Here is a 22,532-nt window from a genome sequence, read left to right as displayed (position 1 = left end):
TGGCCTGGTGGGGGCGATGGTGATGGCAGTGGCCCGGTGGGGGAGGCAGCGGTGACCCGGGTGAGGGGCGGCTTTGCCCCGGGCCTGGCTTTGTCTCTTGGTGGCCCTAATCTTCTGCTCCTCTCACCCCAAGCTATCCCCAAAGCCATCACCTGCTCTTAGTCAAACTGTTGTACAAAGCTGTGCAAACTACCCCACTTATCAGGTCCCTTCTTGCTTGTAGTATTCAGCCAATGCAGGGCTACTTCAGATGCTTAAAATATCTGATTCACAAATGCCACCAGAAGATTCAGAAAACCTGTTTTCCTTTAGGCGTGAGCAAAGGACAGTCAAGCTAAATGTATTCTTCCTCTATAACACCACTGGGCAAATGGATAGGCAAATGTTCCTATGATCTAACTGCTTTGTTCTCGGTAAAGATTTCAGCCACTGAACTTTCCTCGCATACAAGCAGTGAAGAAATATAGCAGAAGAAGAAAGTGCAGGACTTCTTGAGCAACTAGGTATGCAAAACTTTGCAGTAAGCGGGCATTATTAAGCCATGCCAAGCGAGGTCCTGTAGAATTGCAGAATACCAAACGCAGATCAACTTGAACCACAGTAGAAGAATGGGTAGGTACCACAGGAATTTGACAGTGGCTGACCAGGAACTGGAAAATGTTCTCTCTGTACACAAAATATATTACTCCAGATCCACAAGTCTGCTTTTATCACTACGAATCATCATAGCTTTCAGTCTGTCCAAGTGACCTTTGAATAAACCGTTTAAGCCCATAACAGACAACACAAAGAGAACAATCCACAAGGCCTACAACAGCACTGATAATCAGAGAGAAACTGCCATAGATTCCACTGGCAATGTCTTTACCAACAGTTGGAACCGCACAGATAGTGTAGACGGGGAAGCTAGCAATGTCAAGGAGAAAGTTAACAGGCACGCTGACAATTGTACCCACTGCTGTCAGCACATTGTTAAGGATTTTTACAATGCCACAGAGAACATTTCCTATGACACGTAGGATGTCGTAAGGAATGCTGAAAAGTACCGTGCTAATTCCTCCGATGTAAGTAGTAACTCCATTCCACAGGCTGCAGAGCCTTCCTGCCACAAGGTTATAAAACTGCTTGACAATGAACCACAGCACATAAAACACACTTTTCACAATCCCAAAGAGAATACGGGCAATGAACTGGATAGTCCGGAAGAAGGGTCCTGTTGGCATGGCCTGAGTAGACTTTAGTTGACTTATCGTTTGCACTATTTCCTGTTGCTCTGCAGTTCTGGAGTCCCCATTACAGTTGCTCATGAACACCTGTGCTCCAACGGGGAGTCGTTTCTCAAGCTCTTCTATTGTCACACTTTCTAGACTGCTTTTGTCAGCCATTTTTTTAACAAATCCCATGGACCATGCTTCAGGAGTATTACAACAGGCTGCCAACCAAAGAAACTCAGGCACTGATACTTTGTCTTTCATCTTGAGATCCGAAGGCACAGCCCCTGCTATAAAGTACAGGTTATCCCCACAGAGCTGCATCAGCCTTTTTCCTATTAGCTCAACATCAGCTGACCAGTCTTCTGCAAAGCCTTGCATCACTGGAACGGCATCAGTAAGTGTGAAGGTAGCTGTTTGGGAATTATCTTTATCGATGCAGCTGGGATTCAGAGGCTGTGGTTGATAACCGGAAGACGCATAATCTTCGATCAACGCTTGTTGCCTTCCAAGACCATCCACACTGTTTGCAGCATCTGCTTCGTTCATCACTTCCCCAAAGCTGCTGTCAGGGTCATCTAACTGCAAAATGAGAGTGAAAAGTTACCGAGTGGAACATTTTTCTCTGGTGCAAGTTACGAGACATTTATATGTCTCTAGCAAATACTATCGGCAACACATTTGACATGAGGAAGAGTTTAAGACAGTGATATCGGCATTATAAATAGTTGTAGGGCAATGCTTATCAACCCTCTCCTGAAGGAGACCCAGTGTATGTAAATCTATCTCATGCATATTCATTGCGGTAATCCTGCAAACCCAACTGACTAGGTGTACCTTCAAGAGATGATTGAAAAGCATGAAGCAAAACTGGTCAGGTATAGCACAGGAATGCCTGACTCTAACATAATATAACACTTTAATTTCTTCCACACCTTTCCACAAATATATCGAAGGTGGGAGTACAATAGTCCAAAAATAATAAAATCAAAGTAAGAACTCAGATGGGGGGGGGGGGGGGGGGGCATTTTTCCACCCTACTCCCAGCAGGTCTTGATCCTGGGATTAAAGGACCTTGGGCAAGTCACTTAATCCTCCATGGGCAAGTCACTTAATCCTCCATTGCCTCAGGTACAAACTTAGGGGTCAATGCAGAAAGCCATGTGGTAGAGCCATGAAACGATGGCTAAGTGTGCAGTTTCTACCACAAGATTAACAAGAAAATATTCCTAAGTACATAAGTAATGCCACACTGGGAAAAGACCAAGGGTCCATCGAGCCCAGCATCCTGTCCACGACAGCGGCCAATCCAGGCCAAGGGCACCTGGCGAGCTTCCCAAACGTACAAACATTCTATACATGATATTCCCGGAATTGTGGATTTTTCCCAAGTCCATTTAGTAGCGGTTTATGGACTTGTCCTTTAGGAAAGCGTCTAACCCCTTTTTAAACTCTGCCAAGCTAACCGCCTTCACCATGTTCTCCAGCAACGAATTCCATAGTTTAATTATGCGTTGGGTGAAGAAACATTTTCTCCAATTTGTTTTAAATTTACTACATTACATGCCCCCTAGCCCTAGTATTTTTGGAAAGCGTGAACAGACGCTTCACATCCACCTGTTCCACTCCACTCATTATTTTATATACCTCTATCATGTCTCCCCTCAGCCGTCTCTTCTCTAAGCTGAATAACCCTAGCCTCCTTAGTCTTTCTTCATAGGGAAGTCGTCCCATCCCCGCTATCATTTTAGTCGTTCTTTGCTGCACCTTTTCCAATTCTACTATATCTTTCTTGAGATGCGGCGACCAGAATTGAACACAATACTCAAGGTGCGGTCCGACCATGGAGCAATGCAGTAGGCTAATGAGTGTGCAGAACTTGCTTGCTTGCTAATCGGGGACACATGGGCCAAAGATTCTGCAGCAAGGCTGGCTCCACTGGACACATGTCTGAAATAAACGAAAGTATCAGCACACATCTGCACATGAATTGAAATGTTGTTCTGCGCATACGTTGCTGGTACTTGTCACAGTCAAAGAAAAAGAAAAGGCTTGCAGTAAATCTGAAAAACTGGCATTAAATCCTCTCAACTAAACCTTCTATGCTGCCTCAGACCTGGCAGTGAATTTCTTGGGTTGTGTGTGTGTTAAAACCCATTTACTTTTGCGCATTGCAGAGGAATACTTGATGGCCTTCATTTTACTGTAGTATGCACCATATGAAGTTAATTTCTGCACTGAACTCCTTTGTGTATTGTTCGCTCAGTAATGCGTGTGTACACCTCAATTTAAGCAGTTGTTGAAGAAGCACTTTTTTTGTGCAGGCTTTTTTTTTTTTTGAGGAAGCTGAGCTGCTTCATGGAAGGATGTGCAAAGATGGTAAGTTGGGATAAAATGTTTGAACTATTCTTTGGGATACAGTAAGCCATGGGGTGGAGCTCAACTGTGAGGCATGTTAAGAACATAAGAATATAACAAAAGAGAGGGAACGAAGTACAAACTAAAGTCCAAACAAAAAAACAGCACCACGGGCCTTTAAAAATGGAACACAGTTCTTTAATGAATGAGCCTTGACAAAAAGACCCGACACGGGCCGTGTTTCGGTGACTAGCACCTGCGTCAGGGGTCACAGTGATGACGTGGAAAACTTGGGGAATAACTCAAATATATTCCTCTACAATATATTATTCCTTACCCCACGTCTCATATAGTAAAAGCTACAAAGCACCAAGGCACTTTCACTTTCTGTATCCAAATGGATGTGACCCCTGACGCAGGTGCTAGTCACCGAAACACGGCCCGTGTCGGGTCTTTTTCTCAAGGCTCATTCATTAAAGAACTGTGTTCCATTTTTAAAGGCCCGTGGTGCGGTTTTTTTTGTTAAGAACATAAGAATAGCCATACTGGGTCAGACCAATGGTCCATCTAGCCCAGTATTCTGCTTCTAGCAGTGGCCGATCCAGGTCACAAGTACCTGGCAGAAACCCAATTAGTAGCAACATTCCAGGCCACCAATCCCAGGCGAAGCAGCGGCTTCCCCCATGTCCATCTCAAACAGACTATGGACTTTTCTTCCAGGAACTGTCCAAACCTTTTTTTAAACCCAGATGCGCTAACCACAGTTACCAAAATGCTCCAGCAACGAGTTTGAGAACGTAACTATTCATTGAGTGAAAAGATATTCCCTTCTATTTGTTTTAAAAGTATTTCCATGTAATTTTATTGTGCCCCCCCCCCCCCCCCTCTCCTGGTCTTTGACTTTTTGAGAAAGTGAAAAATCGATTCACTTCTACTCATTCTACACCACACAGGATTTTGTACACCTCAATCAGCTGTCTCTTCCCAAGCTGAAGAGCCCTAATCTCTTTAACCTTTCCTCATATGGGAGGAGTTCCATCCCCTTTATCATTTTGGTTGCTCTTTTTTGAACCTTTTCTAATTTCACTATATCTTTTGATATATGGTGACCAGAATTGAATGCAATACTCAAGGTGAAGTAGCACCATGGAGTGACACAGAGACATCTTGGTCTTATTTTGCATCCCTCTTCTAATAATTCCTAGCATCCTGTTATGTGTTGATGGGGGATTAAGGTGAGGTATATTATTGACCTATAAGTGCATTCACTCTGCCGCTCCCCAGTACCTCTCCACTCTTGTCTCTCCCTACGCCCCCCCCCCCTCGGGTACTCCGTTCTGTGGATAAATCTATCTTACCTGTCCCCTTCTCCTCTACTGCTAATTCCAGACTCTGTTCCTTTTATCTTGCTGCACCTCACGCCTGGAATAAACTTCCCGAGCCTGTACGTCTAGCCCCTTCTTTGGCAGTTTTCAAGTCCAAACTTAAAGCCCACCTCTTTACCACTGCTTTTGACTCCTAACCACTGTTCACTTGCCCTGTCCTTTTTATCATCTCCTCTTTATTCTCTTACCCTTAATTGTTCTGTCTGTCTTATCTAGATTGTAAGCTCTTTGAGCAGGGACTGTCTTTTTTTGTGTATGGTGCAGTGGCGTAGCCAGACAGCCAATTTTGGGTGGGCCTGAGCCCAAATTGGATGGGCACAACATTTTTTTCTGCCCCTGTCCTACTCCCACATGTCACCCTCTCTCCTACTTCTATGTCCAACATTTTTTTCTCTCTCTCTCTCTCTTCTTCTGCATCTCTCCCTCCCATCCCATGTCCAACTTTCTCCCTCACTCCTTACCCCACTGTGCAGCAACTCTGGAAGAACGTCTGCCTGAAATTCTTCTCCCCGTTGCTGGTGTGCTATCACAGTATAGGTCCTCATCTTAAAAGCAGTTCTTGCAGTGTGACACTTTTGTGACTTCCCGACATAAATGAGCTCAGTTTCCTTTCCTATCCTGCGCCTCCAGTTTGCTATTTCTAGAAGTCTCAGCTCATTGAAATCCTCAGAATGACAGGTTTGGATCTGTGCCGCAGGTATCAGATCGCTTTTCAATTTTCTGGAACATTTACAGTGCCCTGATTTTATTTGACTTATTTTGAAGGGGGAAGCAAGGTGATTTCAGGCGTCTTTACACTTATTAAACTGGAAGAAGCAATGTGGATGCTGTGTTAGTCCAGCTGCATGCACGGAAGTGAAGGATAACAACAAAAACGTATTAGGTAGTGAAACCTTCAAATTAATACATTTCTTGACTGGCTTTTGGGAGCCACTGGCTATTCAGAATGATTCCAAGCAAACAAAGAAGTCTACCTGTTACACTTGTGGTCTTTTCCCGGTCCCTGCAGCATTCCTTTTTTTCGCCCGTCGCCTGCAGCGCTACGATTCACAGAGGCCGCTCCGTTCCCCCCTGCAGCGTCCATCCGGCCCTCTCTGATGCACTTCCTGTTTTCGTAGGGCCGAATGGCGCTGCAGTGGGGAGCGGAGCGGCCTCTGTGAATGGTAGCGCTGCTGGCGACGGGCGGAAAAAAAAGAATGCTGCAGGGACCGAGGCAGCAGCGGGGAGAAGAATTTCAGGCAGGCAACACTCCCGGCAGCGATGTTGTTGGGTTGGGGTGGGCCTAGAGCAAAAGTGGGTGGGCCTGGGCCCGTCCAGGCCCACCCGTAGCTACGCCCCTGGTATGGTGTACAGCGCTGCGTATGCCTTGTAGCGCTATAGAAGTGATAAGTAGTAGTAGTAGGTAGGTACCAACTGATGAAGTTTGTATTTGCATTATTATGTACTATGTATGTATGTATTTGTAAACCGCTTAGGTATAAGTGGGTTAGAAAATGTTAAAAATAAATAAATAACTATGCACTTCTGCTTGCAGTAGTTTTCTGCATTGGCCCCCTACACGGTAAGCCCACCAGGCACAGGAAAATACCTACTTTACCTGAATGTAACTCATCTACTGAAAAAGGCATGAATAAAATCCAAATCCATGTATTAGGAGGCAGCAACAGTCAGGAGAAACCCTCTTCGATTCCATTTTTTCCCTATTGCACATTTACCTCCGGATTCTATGTAGTACGCCTACCTGCTTATTTTCGAAGGAGAAGGGCGCCCATCTTCTGACACAAATCGGGGGAGATGGGCGTCCTTCTCCTAAGGTCGCCCAAATCGGCATAATCGAAAGCCAATTTTGGGCGTCCTCAACGGCTGTCCATCGCAGGGACGACCAAAGTTCGAGGGGGCGTGTCGGCAGTGTACCGAAGGCGGGACGGGGGCGTGGTTAACAGGTGGGCGTCCTCGGCCGATAATGGAAAAAAGGACACCCCTGACGAGCATTTGGCCGACTTTACTTGGTCCCTTTTTTCCCAAGACCAGATGACCACCGGAGGGAATCGGGAATGACCTCCCCTTACTCCCCCAGTGGTTACCAACCCCCACCCACCCAAAAAAAAAACACAGTTTTTTCCAGCCTGTATGCCAGCCTCAAATGTCATACCCAGCTCCACGACAGCAGTATGCAGGTCCCTGGAGCAGTTTTTAGTGGATGCAGTGCACTTCAGACAGGCAGACCCAGACCCATCCCCCCCTACCTGTTACACTTGTGGTGGTAAATGTGAGCACTCCAAAACCCACCTGAAACCCACTGTATCCACATGTAGGTGCCCCCCTTCATCCCTTAGGGCTATGGTAGTGGTGTAGAGTTGTGGGGAGTGGGTTTTTGGGGGCTCAGCACCTGGGAGCAATTTGTGAAGTCCATTGCAGTGCCCCCTAGGGTGCCCGGTTGGTGTCCTGGCATGTGAGGGGGACCAGTGCACTACGAATGCTGGTTCCTCCCACGACCAAATGCCTTGAATTTGGTCGTTTTTGAGATGGGAATCCTCGGTTTCCATTATCGGCGAAAACCGAGGTCGCCCATCTCTAAGGTCGACCTAAATATCAAGATTGTCGACCTAAATGTCAAGATTTGGGCGTCCCCGACCGTATTATCGAAACGAAAGATGGACGCCCATCTTGTTTCGCTAATACAGGATGCCCCGCCCCTTCACCGGGACGTCCTTAGAGATGGGCGCCCTTAAAGATGGGCACCCAGTTCGATTATGCCCCTCCTAGAGATCCACGCCAAAATCCAAGTGCATTCTATAACAATGTGCGGAATGTAGTTCGCTTAACAAGCTAATCAGCATTGATAACAGCTCTTAAATAAGCAATAATGAGCACTAGTTGACAATAATTCGAATTTACACACACAATTCGCTAAGCTCATTCTGTAATGCAGTGTGAATAACTTTGCTTGCAGGCAAAAGGGGCGTGGTTATGGGCGGGGAAATGGGCATTTCATAGGCATTCTGATATTTATGCATAGTTACAGAATATGGCCCACTGCGCCCAAATGTACATGCCAGGATTTACGCCACGTTTTCACTGGTGTAAATGGAGGCATGTAGATTTAGGCACTGAGATATCAACTAAGCGTATTTTATATACTGTGCCTAAATCTAGGCGCCACTTATAGAATACACTTATTCAGGGCCTGCCCAAGGCAAGATGTAGAGCTAAGATGCTACCCCCTCCCCCAAGGCTGAAATGCTGTCCCCCCTGGGCCAAGATTCTGCTCCCCACACCATGCCGATATGTCTCCCCCTCCTGGGCTGAGATGCTGCCCCCCTTTCTACCTCCAGCCCGTTCACGGCGTTTATCTTGTCACGTTCCAAACCCGGCTGACCGAGTCTCTGACGTAACAGGAAGTTACATCAGAGAGGTGGCCACAGCAAAGGGGAGAGGTGGGTGCCAGCAGCAGGGCAGCGTATGGGAATTGCTGCCAGGTTTGGAACATTACAAGGTAAACACTGCGAAGGGGGAGATGCCGCTCCCCGAAGAGTGGGGAGATGCCTCTCCTGAAGAGAGCCGCCTGAGGCCCCTGCCTCAGGTGGCCTAATGGTTGGGCCACCTCTGCCCTTAGTCGGCATTAATTTCCATATGCTGCACAACCTGGCATGTTTGAAAATATAAGTGAGATTAAATAAAAATGCTACCAACAATAAAGAATGACAACCTGGATGCAAGCGCTCATAGGTTTGTTTACTTTGTTTTGAGTGTATGCAAAACGATGGCTACACGAGGAAGGGGAAACACAGACTAACCTAAGTGGCTTCAACTTTTTGACATCATGCTGTCTCCTGCTGTCAATCAAACCTCCTTGCTTCCTGCCCATGTTCTCTCAGCCAAGGAGGTTTTATGACAAGAGACGGTATGAGACTATCTAGCCCATTCTGTGGGCTGAAGCCAGTAGGTGGAGCTTACTGCCATAATGTGTGACCCCAAACTTTCGTAGATGCTATTGAAAACAATAGCAAACTTGTGAGGTTTATGACTGCCTATGTGTGTGGTTTTTTATTTGAAAGTTTCCCATATGTAACCCAAGGGTATTTTTTAAATTTAAAGAAGTCTTTATTAAGCATTGATAAATAATACAATACATATGTAACTCAATGCAGAACCATAAAGTCTGGTACAAACAATGTACATAACTCTAGCATCCTATAGTTACCAACACAATATCAATGCTAGAACAGTAACTTATTATACTTCAACATTTATCCATTTTTGTAATTTATGAACCACCCTTCCCCCCTTCAATCCCTCCCCCCACCTCCCCCCCCCCACCCAAGGGTTTTTTTTAATGTCTGCGGGGTCCTGAGGTGTGAGTTGCAGTACATGGGTGTGGGCTCTCCGTAGCGGCAGACTTGTTTTTGGAGACACAGGAGGCTTGATTTTTGTAGGGGGCAGCTTTAAGAAAGGCCCTGGCTGTGTCTGAGCCTCAGGGCTGAGTTGTGGAGACTCCGCCCCCCCACCCCCCCCAAAAGGTTAAAAAAAACCTTTCAAATAAATAAAAAAGCTATCAAATTTTTAAAAACCCCACAAATAGGCAGTCATAAACCACAAAATAGCATCTGTAAATATTTGGGGGGTTACAGAATATGGCAGCTGTGTGGGGGAGATGGCTTCAACTTTTTAAAATCATGCCGTCTCCTGTCATAAAACCTCCTTAGGCTCAGCGATCAATTCTATCAGTTTTCTTCTACTTTTTAACTCATTTACCAGTCTCTTCCTATAGTGACACTTTCCAAACCTACCCACCACACAGTGATTTAATCCATGTGTATTCAGTTAGTGCTATGTATATTATATGCAACATGAAAAACATATATCAATTGCTTCTCTTTAGAAAGGACCACAGCCCTTTGAAAAAAACCCCCACAGTAAATAATGCTGTGCTCACTTGCCATAGAAGGCTGTAATTTTGAAAACACCATTATAAAAAAAGCAACTTTATTTGAAAAATATTTTTACAGCAATAGGAGAACCTTGGCCTGAATGACTGCAATTCCTGCAGGAGCATGGGAAAGCCAGCTAATGCTTTCAAAATCCTAACAGTGAATTTACCAGTTGCTATACAGGGCATCTTCTGTGTCTCATTTCATTTACAACTTATATACTGCCTTGGTAGCCAAAGTCATTTATGGCGGTTTATGAAATAAAAGGTTAAAACAACATACACCCACTAACATAATTACCCTAACACACTCATTTCCAAATTCCAATGCACACACTCAGAATGGACCTTAACCATACAACCCACCAGTCTGGCACCATCCAAAATATTCCTTCTCCATCATAATAAATCTAACCAGTTTCATGGAAAGAGGATAGATTTTAGCTGCTTCTAAAAGGATAGAAAGTTCTGTTCCAAATATAAATCTATAGGCAGCTTATTTCCAACACTCCAGTGATGAACTGAAAAGTCTCTATTCCTCCACTTCATCAAATGATTGTGGCCATTAAAGGATACAGGGGCCCTTTTACAAAGGCAAGTGCGTCAAATCGGTATTACCACCTGGCTAGCGCATGTGCCAGCTGGTAATTTCGAGTTTGAAGCAAGCTGAAAACCCATGGTCGAAAATAATTTTCTATTTTCTACCGTGGGGGTGTTTCCAGCAGTAATTGGCAGTTGGCACGCGTTGGTCGGTTACCACGCGGGTAACATGTGAGCCCTTACTGCTAAATCGATGGGTGGCGTTAAGGAATCAGACTGTAAATAGACACGCGCTGGTTTTAATTTTGCCACACGTTCATTTCCTAGCTCAAAATCCCCCCCTTGTTTCCAGATGCAGTAGAGAAATGGTCCAGAGTGCGTCCAATACACGCAGCCACACTACCGCAGGCCACTTTTTGGCGCGGCTTTGTAAAACCCCTTCGTGAAAAACTACACTGGCTCCCAATCAAAGAATACATTGCTTTCAAAATCTGCACTCTGGTTGACAAAGAGGGGAATAATCGAACATTGCCGGTGAAATAGGTCGCCGGCGATCTATTTTGGCGGCGGCGCAACAGCTGGCCGGAACCGTATTTTCAAAAAGGATGGCCGGCCATCTTATTTGCGATAATACGGTGTGGCCCGGCCAAATGCCTTGGATTTCGCCGGGTTTGAGATCGCCAGTTTTGTTTTTCTGCGATAATGGAAAAAACTGCCGGCGATCTCAAACCCGGCGAAATCCAAGGCATTTGGCCATGGGAGGAGCCAGCATTTGTAGTGCAATGGTCCCCCTCACATGCCAGGACACCAACCGGGCACCCTAGGGGGCATTTCAAACATCTATTATAAACAACCAAATTAGCTTCCAGGTGCATAGCACCCTTCCCTTGTGTGCTGAGTCCCCCCAATCCCCCCCCCCAAAACCCACTGCCCACAAGTGTGCACCATTACCCTAGCCCTAAGGGCTGAAGGGGGGCACCTTCATGTGGGTACAGTGGGTTTTGGGGGGTTTGGGAGGGCTCAACATTACCCACCACAAGTGGAACAGGTAGGGTGGGAGATGGGCCAGGCTCTGCCTTTCTGCAGTCCACTGCAACCAACAACAACTGTTCCAGGGACCTGCATACTGCTGTCAGGGTGCTGGGTATGACATTTGAGGCTGGCATACAGACTGGCAAAAAAGGTTTGTATTTTAATAATTTTAGTGTGGGAGGGGGTTGGCGACCACTGGGGGAGTAAGGGGAGGTCATCCCCCATTCCCTCCGGTGGTCATCTGGTCAGTTGGGGCACCTTTTTGAGGCTTGGTCGTGAAAATAAAAGGACCAAGTAAACCCGGCGAAATACTGCTTATCGCCAGGTTTTATTTTTCCATTATCCGCGAAAGCCGGCCATCTGGTAGCCACGCCCAAGCCTGCCCATGTCCCGCCTTCGCTTCGCCGCCAACACGCCCCTTTGAACTTTCGCCGGCGAGGCGAAGGGAAAGCGGCGAAGCTATCACAAATGTAGCTTTCGATTATACTCTTTTCGCCGCTTTTGCGAAATCGGCGCCCATATCCCGATTTGTGTCGGGAAATAGCCGGCGATTACTTTCGATTATAAGCTGGAAAATTATCTACGGTGAAGCCCCTGGATACATGACAGACTTGATCGACCTACCAACTAGAAACACATCCGAATCACCACGAACGTACCTAAATCTGCACTACCCAAGCTGCACAGGACTCAAATACAAATCAACTTACACGTCCAGTTTTTCCTACATAAGCACACAACTGTGGAATGCATTACCAAAAGCCTTGAAAACCACGTACGACCACCTAAACTTCCGGAAAAAAATAAAAACTAACCTGTTTAAAAAGGCATACCCTACCGATCCAACATAAATGCCTGATCTCTGCAACACAACAAAACTAAAGAACGCAATGAACATAACACAACTCTTCCGTTGTACGATTCCCTAGTGTGGCTGTGCCACATGAACTTTATCTTACCACAACATCACTTTGTATTTGTTTACATCGGAGTCTGTAACGCCTCTCCGGTACTATGTAAGCCACATTGAGCCTACAAATAGGTGGGAAAATGTGGGATATAAATGTAACACAGAAATAAATAAAAGGGCCCCACAGTGCAGGAAATTCTGTGTGTGCCACCTAGATTTAGGCATGAACAACACACAGAAATATTGGTATTTTAGACATTTATTCACATTAGTGGCAAGGCAGACTAATCAGCAATTCTCACAGCCCATTCATTAGAGAGCTGTGCCAGGGACCTGCGGCTTAATCCCTACCTTTGTTGAAACCCTCTGCTCCAAGTCCTGGTTATTGATACAGGTAAGGATTTGGTTCGAGCTACTATTTGGGGGAATTCAAGTCCCATGTGATGAGGGTCCAGGATATTTGGCAAGAAAATTGGATTGGTTTATGCTCAGTAGACAGCTACGGTCCAGTAGGTAGGAATATTTAGCTAAGCTGTCGGGCACATTCTCAATGGTGGTCGCAGAATTATGGAATACATTGCCTGAGGAGTTGCCAAAAGGCCATAAATTATGATGGGGGGGTGGGGGGCTGAGTTGAAGACCTGGCTATTCCGGGAGGTAGGGAGTGGTATGGGAGGAGGGACGCTCTCTTTGCTGCTGTGGAGTGAATGTTGACCAGATGAAGGGGATTGTGTTTTTACTGTATTTAGAATTGTTTTATTGAATTTATTTACTTGCATTTGGTTCACACCTTTCAGCTGTAGCTCAAGGTGAGTTACATTCAGGTACAGTAGGGCACGTTGTGGTGTTCATTGCTTTGATTGTTTTTTTTGGAAGTAAGTAGGCAGTAGAAAAGAATTTTAAATACATAAATAGATAAGAAAAATTGTAAGCTCTTCGAGCAGGGACTGTCCTTCCATGTTAAATTGTACAGCGCTGCGTAACCCTAGTAGCGCTTTAGAAATGTTAAGTAGTAGTAGTAGTAGTTCTGTGCCACTGCAGACCTTCTCTGTTCAGCTAGAATTCAGTGCTCAGCAACTCTTAGGAAAGCAAATATCCTGAGGAAGAACTCCAAGAAAACAAGGCAGCAAAATATTTTTTTAAGCTTGGTCTTCTGTGTCTTTCTTGGGGATTTGAACTATGTTCTGGCATAGTTCTCCCACTCAGGCGTTCAAGCACAGACTCTCCTGCTGTCCCCAGCAAGACTGCAGGCCCACTCAGCACGGAGAGCCCAGGCCGCATTCCCTCAGATAGAAGGGATTCTGTGTTTTGTGTGTCTTCCTGAAACCTTAGCTGCCAGTCACGGAGCTCCAGAAGGGAAATTCAAATTTCTAAAGAGTCTTATCCTGGCTCATGGGTGTAGGGGTAAGAAGGGCATTTGCCCCTGTACTGTTTAGCCACTCACTGCTGCCTGTTACTACTGTTATTCTCCTCCACTGCAGCATTTTGTTGGGTAATACAAAACATTAAATTGCTCCCCCCCCCCCCCCCCCCGGGAGAACTCCTCCCTACACTACTGTCCTAGCTTTCTAACACTCCTATTCCTGCACAATATGGGGCCTGCAGCACTGGGTAGAATCATCAGTGTAGTTACCATTGCTAACTTTTTTGCCAAAGAAACACCCAACTCCTAAGCATCCAAATGACAGATGAGATTTAATGCGGACAAGTGATGCACATTGGAAAGAATAATCCACTTCATAGTTATTTGATGCTAGGTTCCACCCTAGGAGTCAGCACCCAAGCAACAGATCTAGGTGTCATTGTAGACAATACGCTGAAATCTTCTGCTCAGTGTGTACTGGCAGTCAGAAAAGCAAACAGAATGCTAGTAATTATTAGGAAAGGATAGAAAATGGGCACAGAATATTATAATGCCTCTGTATTGTTCCACGATGCAACTACACTTTGAGAATTATCTGCAATTCTGGTTGCCGTATCTTAAAAAAGATGGAGCAGAATTAGAACAAGGTTCAAAGAAGGGTGACAAAAATGATTAATTGGATGGAACTGCTCCCGTATGAGAAAAGGCTGAAGGGGTTAGGGTTCTTCAGCTTGGAAAAGAGACAGCTGAGGGGTGATATGATTGAGGGCTACAAAATCCTGAGTGGTGTAGAACGGGTAAACGTAAATCAATTTTGTTACTCTTTCAGAAAATACAAAGACTAGGGGACACTCAAGGAAGTTACATGATACTATTTTTAAAATGAACAGAAGGAAATATTTTTTCACTCAGGGGTCCTTTTACTAAGCTGCGGGAAAAAGGGCCCTGCGGTATTTACCCCTGAAGGGTAAAATGCACCTCCTCTCCCAAAATGGCCAAGTGGTAAGATAACCCTTACCATGTAGCCATATGGCGGGGAACAATTACCTTTACGCATGGTAGCCTGGTGGTAATCCTGCAGCGTGTGGCGATGCCCGGTTTCCACTGGGTTAGCACTGTGCTACAGAAAAAAAAATTCCAGAGTGCCTACTGTCAGCAGCTGCATTGGGCCAGCGGTAGTTCTGGATTAGCAAGCAGTAAGCTGCGTTGGGCTTATCGCTGCTTTCTAAAAGACCCTCTCAATGAATAATTAAGCTCTGGAACTCGTTGCCAGAGGATGTGGTATCAGAAGATAGTGTATATGGGTTTAAGGAAGGTTTGGACAAGTTCCTGGAGGAAAAGTCTATAGTCTGCTATTGAGAAACACATGGTCCCTGAGATCAGTAGAATGAATCTTGCCACTATTTGGGATTCTTTCAGGTACTTATAACCTGAATTGGCCACTGTTGGAAGCAGGATACTGGGCTAGATGGACCACTGGTTTGATCCAGTATGTCTATTCTTATGTTCTTATATCCCTCTGTGAGATGGAGGGAAGGAAGAGATAGTTGCTGGATACCAGGGGCAGGGAGATTGAAGGCATAAAAAAATGGCTTTTCTGTTGCCTGTTTTAATGCTTTGCTGGCAGCCAACCTGACCATTTAAATACCAGCCAATTGGCAACCTTATATCTGCCCACCTAATTTTTGGAGGGAGAAGGGGGAGAAGGTAAAGAAATCATATTGACAGTGGAGGGAAAAGGACCAATTCTGCATTAACATCCGTATCATATGGGGTAGAGGGTGCAACTCCCCCAGGCCTACCCCAAATTATGCCTAAGATGGGATCAGGGACTACAAATATTTCACTGCTTTGGTACTAAGAGCCAAAGTATGGGTGGACCAAGGAACTTCCAGCAGTCAAGTGTAAAAAGCTCCTTTACTGACAAAGCACCAACAGTTAAAAAGACTCCACACGGGCTGTGTTTGGCAGTTTTAACCTTGAGGTGAACAGCTGATCTACAGTTTTCGTATATGCTTCACTGCTGCTGTTAGATTCTGATGTTGCTTCACAACTTTCTCTTATTCGACTATTTACCTGACAGAGCATTTGTGACCCCTGAAGCGGGTGGTTACTTGCCGAAACATGGCCCCGTATCAGGACTTTTTTAACTGTCAGTGCTTTTTACACTTGGCTGCTGGAAGTTCCTTGGTCTACCCATACTTTGGCTCTCGGTTCTTTTTACGTAGGGGTTCTCACCTTTCTTTTTGGTCGGTATTTACAGAACAGGTGCCACATAGGGGGATATTACAGAAATTATCCTTCTATGTGTTCAATGCAGCAGCTAATGTGGAATTTCTGTTTTCATCACAGTACTAAAAAATGCCAATCTGGAGTACTGGTGGCACCCGACGGCTTGTGCCTCTATCTGAGCCCCGTAATGTCTTTTTAAAAAACTTTCTAGTTGAACGTAGGGAGTTGAATTTTATTTTCCCAGGCCCGTTTTCTTATAGATTACATTGTCCTTCCCCTCCTCACCAATTCCATTCTTCCACACACTAAAGTTTCACATTTTAATCTTGCCTCATTCCAGGGTGATTCTCCTAGGGGATATCAAATCGACATTTTACTGGTACTTCCCTGTATAGATCTGAACACTAAATCCAAGAAGACAGGAGGAGCCTCCATGGAGAGTCAAAGCAAAACAGCAAAAGTAGAGGCTGACAAATGCGCAAACCAATAGGGAGATAATATCAAAAACCAGTTTATTCAGAAATACTCATATCAAGGACCCGACACGGTCCGTGTTTCGGCGCCAAAGCACCTGCCTCAGGGGTCACAAACAACTTTCTACAAAAAACACAGGACAAATTGAAAAACGTTTTTAAAACATAATATTAAGAGATATCATATAAAATATTTCTGCCTTAATAAACATATAGCCAAACATGTATAGACAAGTAAAATACACGTGCATACATAAAGGAATTATTCAAGCCAATCAGCTTCTTCTCAGAGGTTTGACATTATTTCATTGAATTATATTTATAATTAATATGTAAATATAATGTAGTTTTAAATGGTGTCGGATCATGATGTTTTGAAGTATTTTACTTGTTCAAGTTGTATAAATGTATTTTTTACCATCAGATCAGGATAAATATATATGTAGATATGTCGATGTTTCATCAGCCTGACCTATGTCTTTCATTTATCAGTCATTATTTAACAGTTATCACTTTTCATTGTTTGGTGTTTTTCTGTCCATAAAATCTGCTCACTTAATTATATTAAATTTTTTTTTACATAATTTATCATTATATATTTACAAATGTGTAATACTATTATGAAGGTCTATAGATGTTTGGCTATATGTTTATTAAGGCAGAAATATTTTATATGATATCTCCTAACATTATGTTTTAAAAACTTTTTTCAATTTGTCCTGTGTTTTTTGTAGAAAGTTGTTTGTGACCCCTGAGGCAGGTGCTTTGGCGCCGAAACACGGACCGTGTCGGGTCCTTGATATGAATATTCTGAATAAACTGTTTTTTGATATTATCTCCCTATTGGTTTGTGCATTTGTCAGCCTCTACTTTTGCTGTTTTGCTTTAGATCTGAACACTGACATACGATGCACATCTGATGTCACTGTGACCCAGGGGCGTAGCCAGACCTCACGGTGGGAGGGGGCCAGAGCCTGAGGTTGGGGGCACATTTTGAGTGCTGCCTCGCCGTCCCCCACCACGCTTCACCTCCTCGCCCCCCCCACCACCTTGCCTCCTTGCTACTTCCCCCGCAAAAACAAATACCTTTGATAGCGGGGGTCCCCAACCCCCACCAGCTGAAGCCTTCTTCACCGCTGGTCTCCAGCGCAGCCACATTCGCTGCCCTGCTCTTCTTGCTCCTCCTATGCACGCTGACGCTCCTCAGTTTTATGTAAAGGAGCGTCAGTGTACACAGGAGGAGCAAGAAGAAAGAAGAGCAGGGCAGTGAATGCGGCTGCACCGGACACCGGCGCTAAAGAAGGCTTCGGCTGGCGGCCAGCCAAACCAGGGGCCCAGATGAAATCTGCGGGGGCCCAGGCCCCCTGTAGCACCATCAACAATTAGTGGTCTTTACTCTAATCTTCTCTTCAAACAAAAAGCAAATATGGAGGAAAAAGCCTCAAAAAAGACCAGTGGTGTACTAAGGGGGGGGGGGGGGGGCGGTGGGGGCGTTCCGCCCCGGGTGCACGCCGCTGGGGGGGTGCTGCGCGTCAGTCGGCAACGCTCATTCTCTGCTCCCTCTGGCCCCGGAACAGGTTATTTCCTGTAACGGGGCAGAGGGAGCAGGGAACGAGCGTTCCTGACAGACGCGCACCTCCCCCCCCAGCAGGTAACGATGCACTGGGGGGGGGTCGTGATGCACCCGGGGGGGGGGGGCGCATCAGCGATCCGCCCCGGGTGTCAGCCCCCCTAGGAACGCCACTGAAAAAGACTCCTTTCTCTGTGGCGTTGTTTTCTCTTTCAAGGAGCTGTCTTTATCATCACAGGCCAAAAAACCTCCAATCTCCTTTAAGTTTCAAGTTTTATGTGAATGCTTCTATACCACTAAACTGTAGTGAATTTACAAAATAATACTTATCTGTGCATGCTGCTGTCCAAACGCCATGGCCTGAGGAGGTTGGAGGTTTTTTTGGCCTGTGATGATAAAGACAGCTCCTCGAACGAGAAAGCAACACCACAGAGAAAGGTGTCTTTTTTGAGGCTTTTTCCTCCATATTTTCCTTTTTATTTGAATAGAAGATTAAAGACCACTAATTGTTGAAGGGGACTATTCCAGTTGTATTATTAACGAGTATCCTCTTAAGCTCATATACTTGTATAATAGAAGACTGTGACACCATCACCAGGAGTAATGGCATCTTGTTTTTTTTTTTAATGGTTTATTAATGTCAATATACTTTCCCAAGGCCTCCGTTCCAACTGTAAACATGTTACTAGTAACTAAGTACCTGTTTCCTTAGAGAGACTGTAGTAGTATCTAATTGCTATTGGTAACTGGGTTTTTTTTCTTGCATGACAATTATTAAACAGAAATTTCTCCAGACACGTGGAGGGGCATTTTTGATATGACGTCTAAATCTGACTTTGGAAGATTTGGAGAAAGCATCCAAAAATCCAGTAGCAAAATAGCCATTTCAAACCTGAAAAACGCCTCTTGTTTTTCCAAAAATGGCCATTTGCTAGACTTGTTGTGCTCAGTGTCTATCTTTTTGGACCATTTTTGTAAAAAAAAAAAAAAAAAGTCCAAGTGAAAAATGCACAAAATCAAGCCATTAAGATGTATGGGGGGAGGGGGCAGCATTCTAAGTAGACTGATCACACAGACATCCCAGCAGAGCAGTGGAGCCCCCTAGGGGGCACTAAAGTGAACTTCACATAAAAGCTCCCAGGTACACAAAAGCTCCTGCTTTTGGATGTAGATTTTGAAATTTTGGATTCTTCTCCACTTTTGTATTTTTGTTTTGTATGGTCACTCACCTGTCATTCTTTTTTTTTTTTTTTTTAAACGGTTTTTGAAATCATCTGATTTTCTCTGATGGTCAGTTTTTGCAGATGATTCTTTTTCCCTTTTTAGGGACCAATTTTTGATAGTGGATTTTGAATACTGTGTGTGTATTTTCCCTATCGGGAGTTTGCTTAAATTTCATTAAGTGATTTCCTGGTTGAAATCGGAAGGTTACAGGAGGGTGAGATCAGTGGCGTAGCCAAGGGTGGGCCTGGGTGGGCCTAGGCCCATCCACTTTGGGCTCAGGCCCACCCAGTAGCAGCACACCTATGATGTGGCTGGCAGGGATCTCCAAGCCTCACCAGCCAAAAACTCCCTCAGAACTGTCCCTCCTGCATACCTTGTAAATAGCAGATCTTCGCCTGCAGCGACTGATACATACTATTCGCACCAGCCCCACAGCCTTCTCTGTGATGTATTCCCACCTATACGGAAACAGGAAGTTGCATCAGAGGGAAGGCTGTGGGGTCAACATGAGCAGTGTGTATTAGTTGCTGCATGCTAGGGAGGGAGGGAGGGTGTTTGAGAGACCAAATGGCATGCAGGCAAGAGAGGGAGAGACCAAATCACTTGTGGGACAGGGCAAAGTTATTCTGCCACCTATCCTGGGCCCAGGCCCACCCAAAATTGGGTGTCTGGCTACGCCATTGGGTGAGATACAAAGATATTTTCAAACTTCTTTACAGCCATCTTAAATATTTAATTTCACTTCATAAATTGTGCCTGGTTGAGCATAAGAGCATTATTCATAAAGTAGCTTGTTGTGAAACCAGCCCTTACACTTAACCCTCCTAGTCCTAGGAATGTGTGACTGTGCCGCTGCCTGGCTCCATCCCAGGAGGGCTGCATCTTCTTTGCAAGGCTAAGCCCAGGCACACCCTGCCCAGGCTTCAAACTGTCAAAAGCACTCCACCCCGAGTCCTCCTACACCTTACTGCCCTACCCTTAAACTGATTTCAAGCATCCATGTATCCCTGCTGAGTGCAAGTAGTGAAATCATATAACACAGTCCCCATATATCACATAATGATAACAATTATTCAATGCTCTCAATGCACAAAACGTTTTTTTGTTTTGAAGCTTTTTATGTGCTCGTAGGTATTCTTAAGGACTATCACAGACTGAACAGTCCACCGGCTACTAATCATTGCACATATTTGTCCTTTTTGTGAGCACATAAAAAAAACTTTAAAACAAAAATTTTTCTAACAGCACTTTGTGCATTGAATAATTTCCATCATTATGTGATACTAGGAAAAAATGCCCGTTTCTGAGTGCAATGAAACGGGCGCTAGCAAGGGGCCCCCTCCCTCCGTCCCTCAGAGCTACTTGAGTTACTTGTTCGGGGTTCGCGTTCGCCTCGCGTTTCGGCCCTCGAGTGTTATAGCTCCGCCCTCGACGTCATGACGTTTTGACGCGAGGGCGGAGCAGACACTCCAGGGCACACCGGATATTTTGGGCGCCTCAACTTCCGTGGAGGCTTCAGAACGTTGGGGTTGCCTTTTATATAGAGAGATATGGGGATTGTGTTATATGATTTTGATTGATACTGTTTTTCCAATCTTTATTGATGCTTCCCATTGTTTTGTGATGGTTTAGAGTGGATGTAGTGTGCAGCGTTATACCAGAGTAAGAAAACAGAGGGGTCCTTTTACAAAGGCGCTGAAAAATGGCCTGCGGTCATCTAGGCACGGGGTTTTAGGCACGCACAGAAACATTTTGCAGCGCACCTGTAAAAAAAGACCTTTTTTTTTTTTTTTTAAACGAAAATGGACATGCAGCAAAATCAAAATTGCCATGCATCCATTTTGGCTCTGAGACTTTACCACCAGCCGTAGTCCTAGTGATAAAGAATTTGCACGCTAATGACCTACGCCCGTCCGCTACAATCGTCCGAAAATAAACAAAAATATTTTCAGACGCGCGTATCGGATGCGCGCCAAAAATGAAATTACCGCAAGAGTCACACGGTAGCCGGGCGGTAACTCCATTTTGGCACGCGTTGGGTGCGCATAGATGCTTATGCGGCTTAGTAAAAGGACCCTCGAGTGCCTGTAGGTAGTGTGCAGCATTATACCGGAGTAGGAGGGCAGAATGCGTGTAGGCAGTGTGCAGCGTCATAAAGTATGTAGTGTGCAGCGTTATACCACAATAGGAAAGCACAATGCGTGTAGGCAGTGTGCAGCATTATAAAGTATGTAGTCTGCAGCGTTATACCGCAATAGGAAAGCACAACGTTATACCGCAATAGGAAAGCACAATGCGTGTAGGTAGTGTGCAGCGTTATACCGCAATAGGAAAGCAGAATGCGTGTAGGCAGTGTGCAGCGTTATAAAGTATGTAGTGTGCAGCGTTATACCGCAATAGGAAAGCACAATGCGTGTAGGTAGTGTGCAGCGTTATACCAGAGTAAGCCAGGAGGACTGATGCCTCTTTTGGCGTTTGCCCCGGGCAGCGGGAGTCTCTCACTCACCTGCGGTTCGATGAGCCACGTCCTGGCCTCGTTCCCCGCCGCCTCTCCGTACTTAAAGGCCGAGTACACGGGGATCTTGTCCCTAGTGCTATAAAGCGTTGCGAAGCGCTGCTCCCCGCCCTGCATCTGACAGATTCGGACAGAGAAATCGTCGCTGAAGCCCTCGGGTGGCTGCTCCCCGGGAAAGAAGTGATTGCACTCGGCGAAGCCCCCCTCGCCTTGCTGCAGCATCCGGGCCCCCAGGAGCAGGGGGTGGACCAGCAGGGACACGGCCAGGACCAGCACCGACTTCATCCTACCTGCTTCTGCCCGCAGTCACCAGAGCAATTTAGGCGCAGCCTCGCAGGGGAAGTGAAATCTGAAACTGCAGGAGTGCGTGCGGGCGTGCCCAAAGGAGAGATCAGGAGAGGAGCTGCACAAAACGAGAGATGAGAAGAGGGGCTTCTCACCCCCTTTCCTGGGTTCATTAGTCTTGCCAGAATGGAGCCGGCGCTGTGGGTGCTTGAGCACCCCCAATATTGAGCAAATTCCTTGATTGTGTCCAGGGAGAGGTCATTTCTATTCGGTTTAGCACCCCCCATTATTTTGAAAAGTTGGCTCCCCTTAGTACATAAGTATTGCCATACTGGAAAGGGACTTCGGCGGGAGGGGGGTCCAGCGCCCGAGGTGAGGGGCACATTTTAGCCCCCCCCCCCCGGCGCCACTGACCCCCCCCCCCAAGCCACTTTTGACCCCCCCCCCTGGTGCCGCTGCCGCCCCCTCCTTCCGCCACTAACCTTCCCCTGCCACCGCCAGGTA

The 22,532-nt window shown here is 45.7% G+C and overlaps 1 protein-coding gene across 1 annotated transcript; it reads right to left on the bottom strand.

Annotated features, from left to right (window-relative positions):
* Positions 1-306: 306 nt before the first annotated feature.
* ENDOD1 (endonuclease domain containing 1) lies at positions 307-22,045 on the bottom strand. Its single transcript, XM_030200216.1, has 2 exons — positions 21,735-22,045; positions 307-1,793 (listed from the first exon to the last, which is right to left on the bottom strand). Exons 1-2 carry the CDS (start codon positions 22,026-22,028, stop codon positions 714-716), a joined length of 1,374 nt encoding a protein of 457 aa, XP_030056076.1. The 5' UTR covers positions 22,029-22,045; the 3' UTR covers positions 307-713.
* Between the last annotated feature and the right edge of the window lie 487 nt (positions 22,046-22,532).

The sequence above is a fragment of the Microcaecilia unicolor genome, chromosome 4, assembly GCF_901765095.1.
Source record: "Microcaecilia unicolor chromosome 4, aMicUni1.1, whole genome shotgun sequence".
NCBI lineage: Eukaryota > Metazoa > Chordata > Amphibia > Gymnophiona > Siphonopidae > Microcaecilia > Microcaecilia unicolor.
The sequence above is the reverse complement of the archived record's forward strand: the minus strand, read 5'-3'. Positions and strand labels throughout refer to the sequence as shown.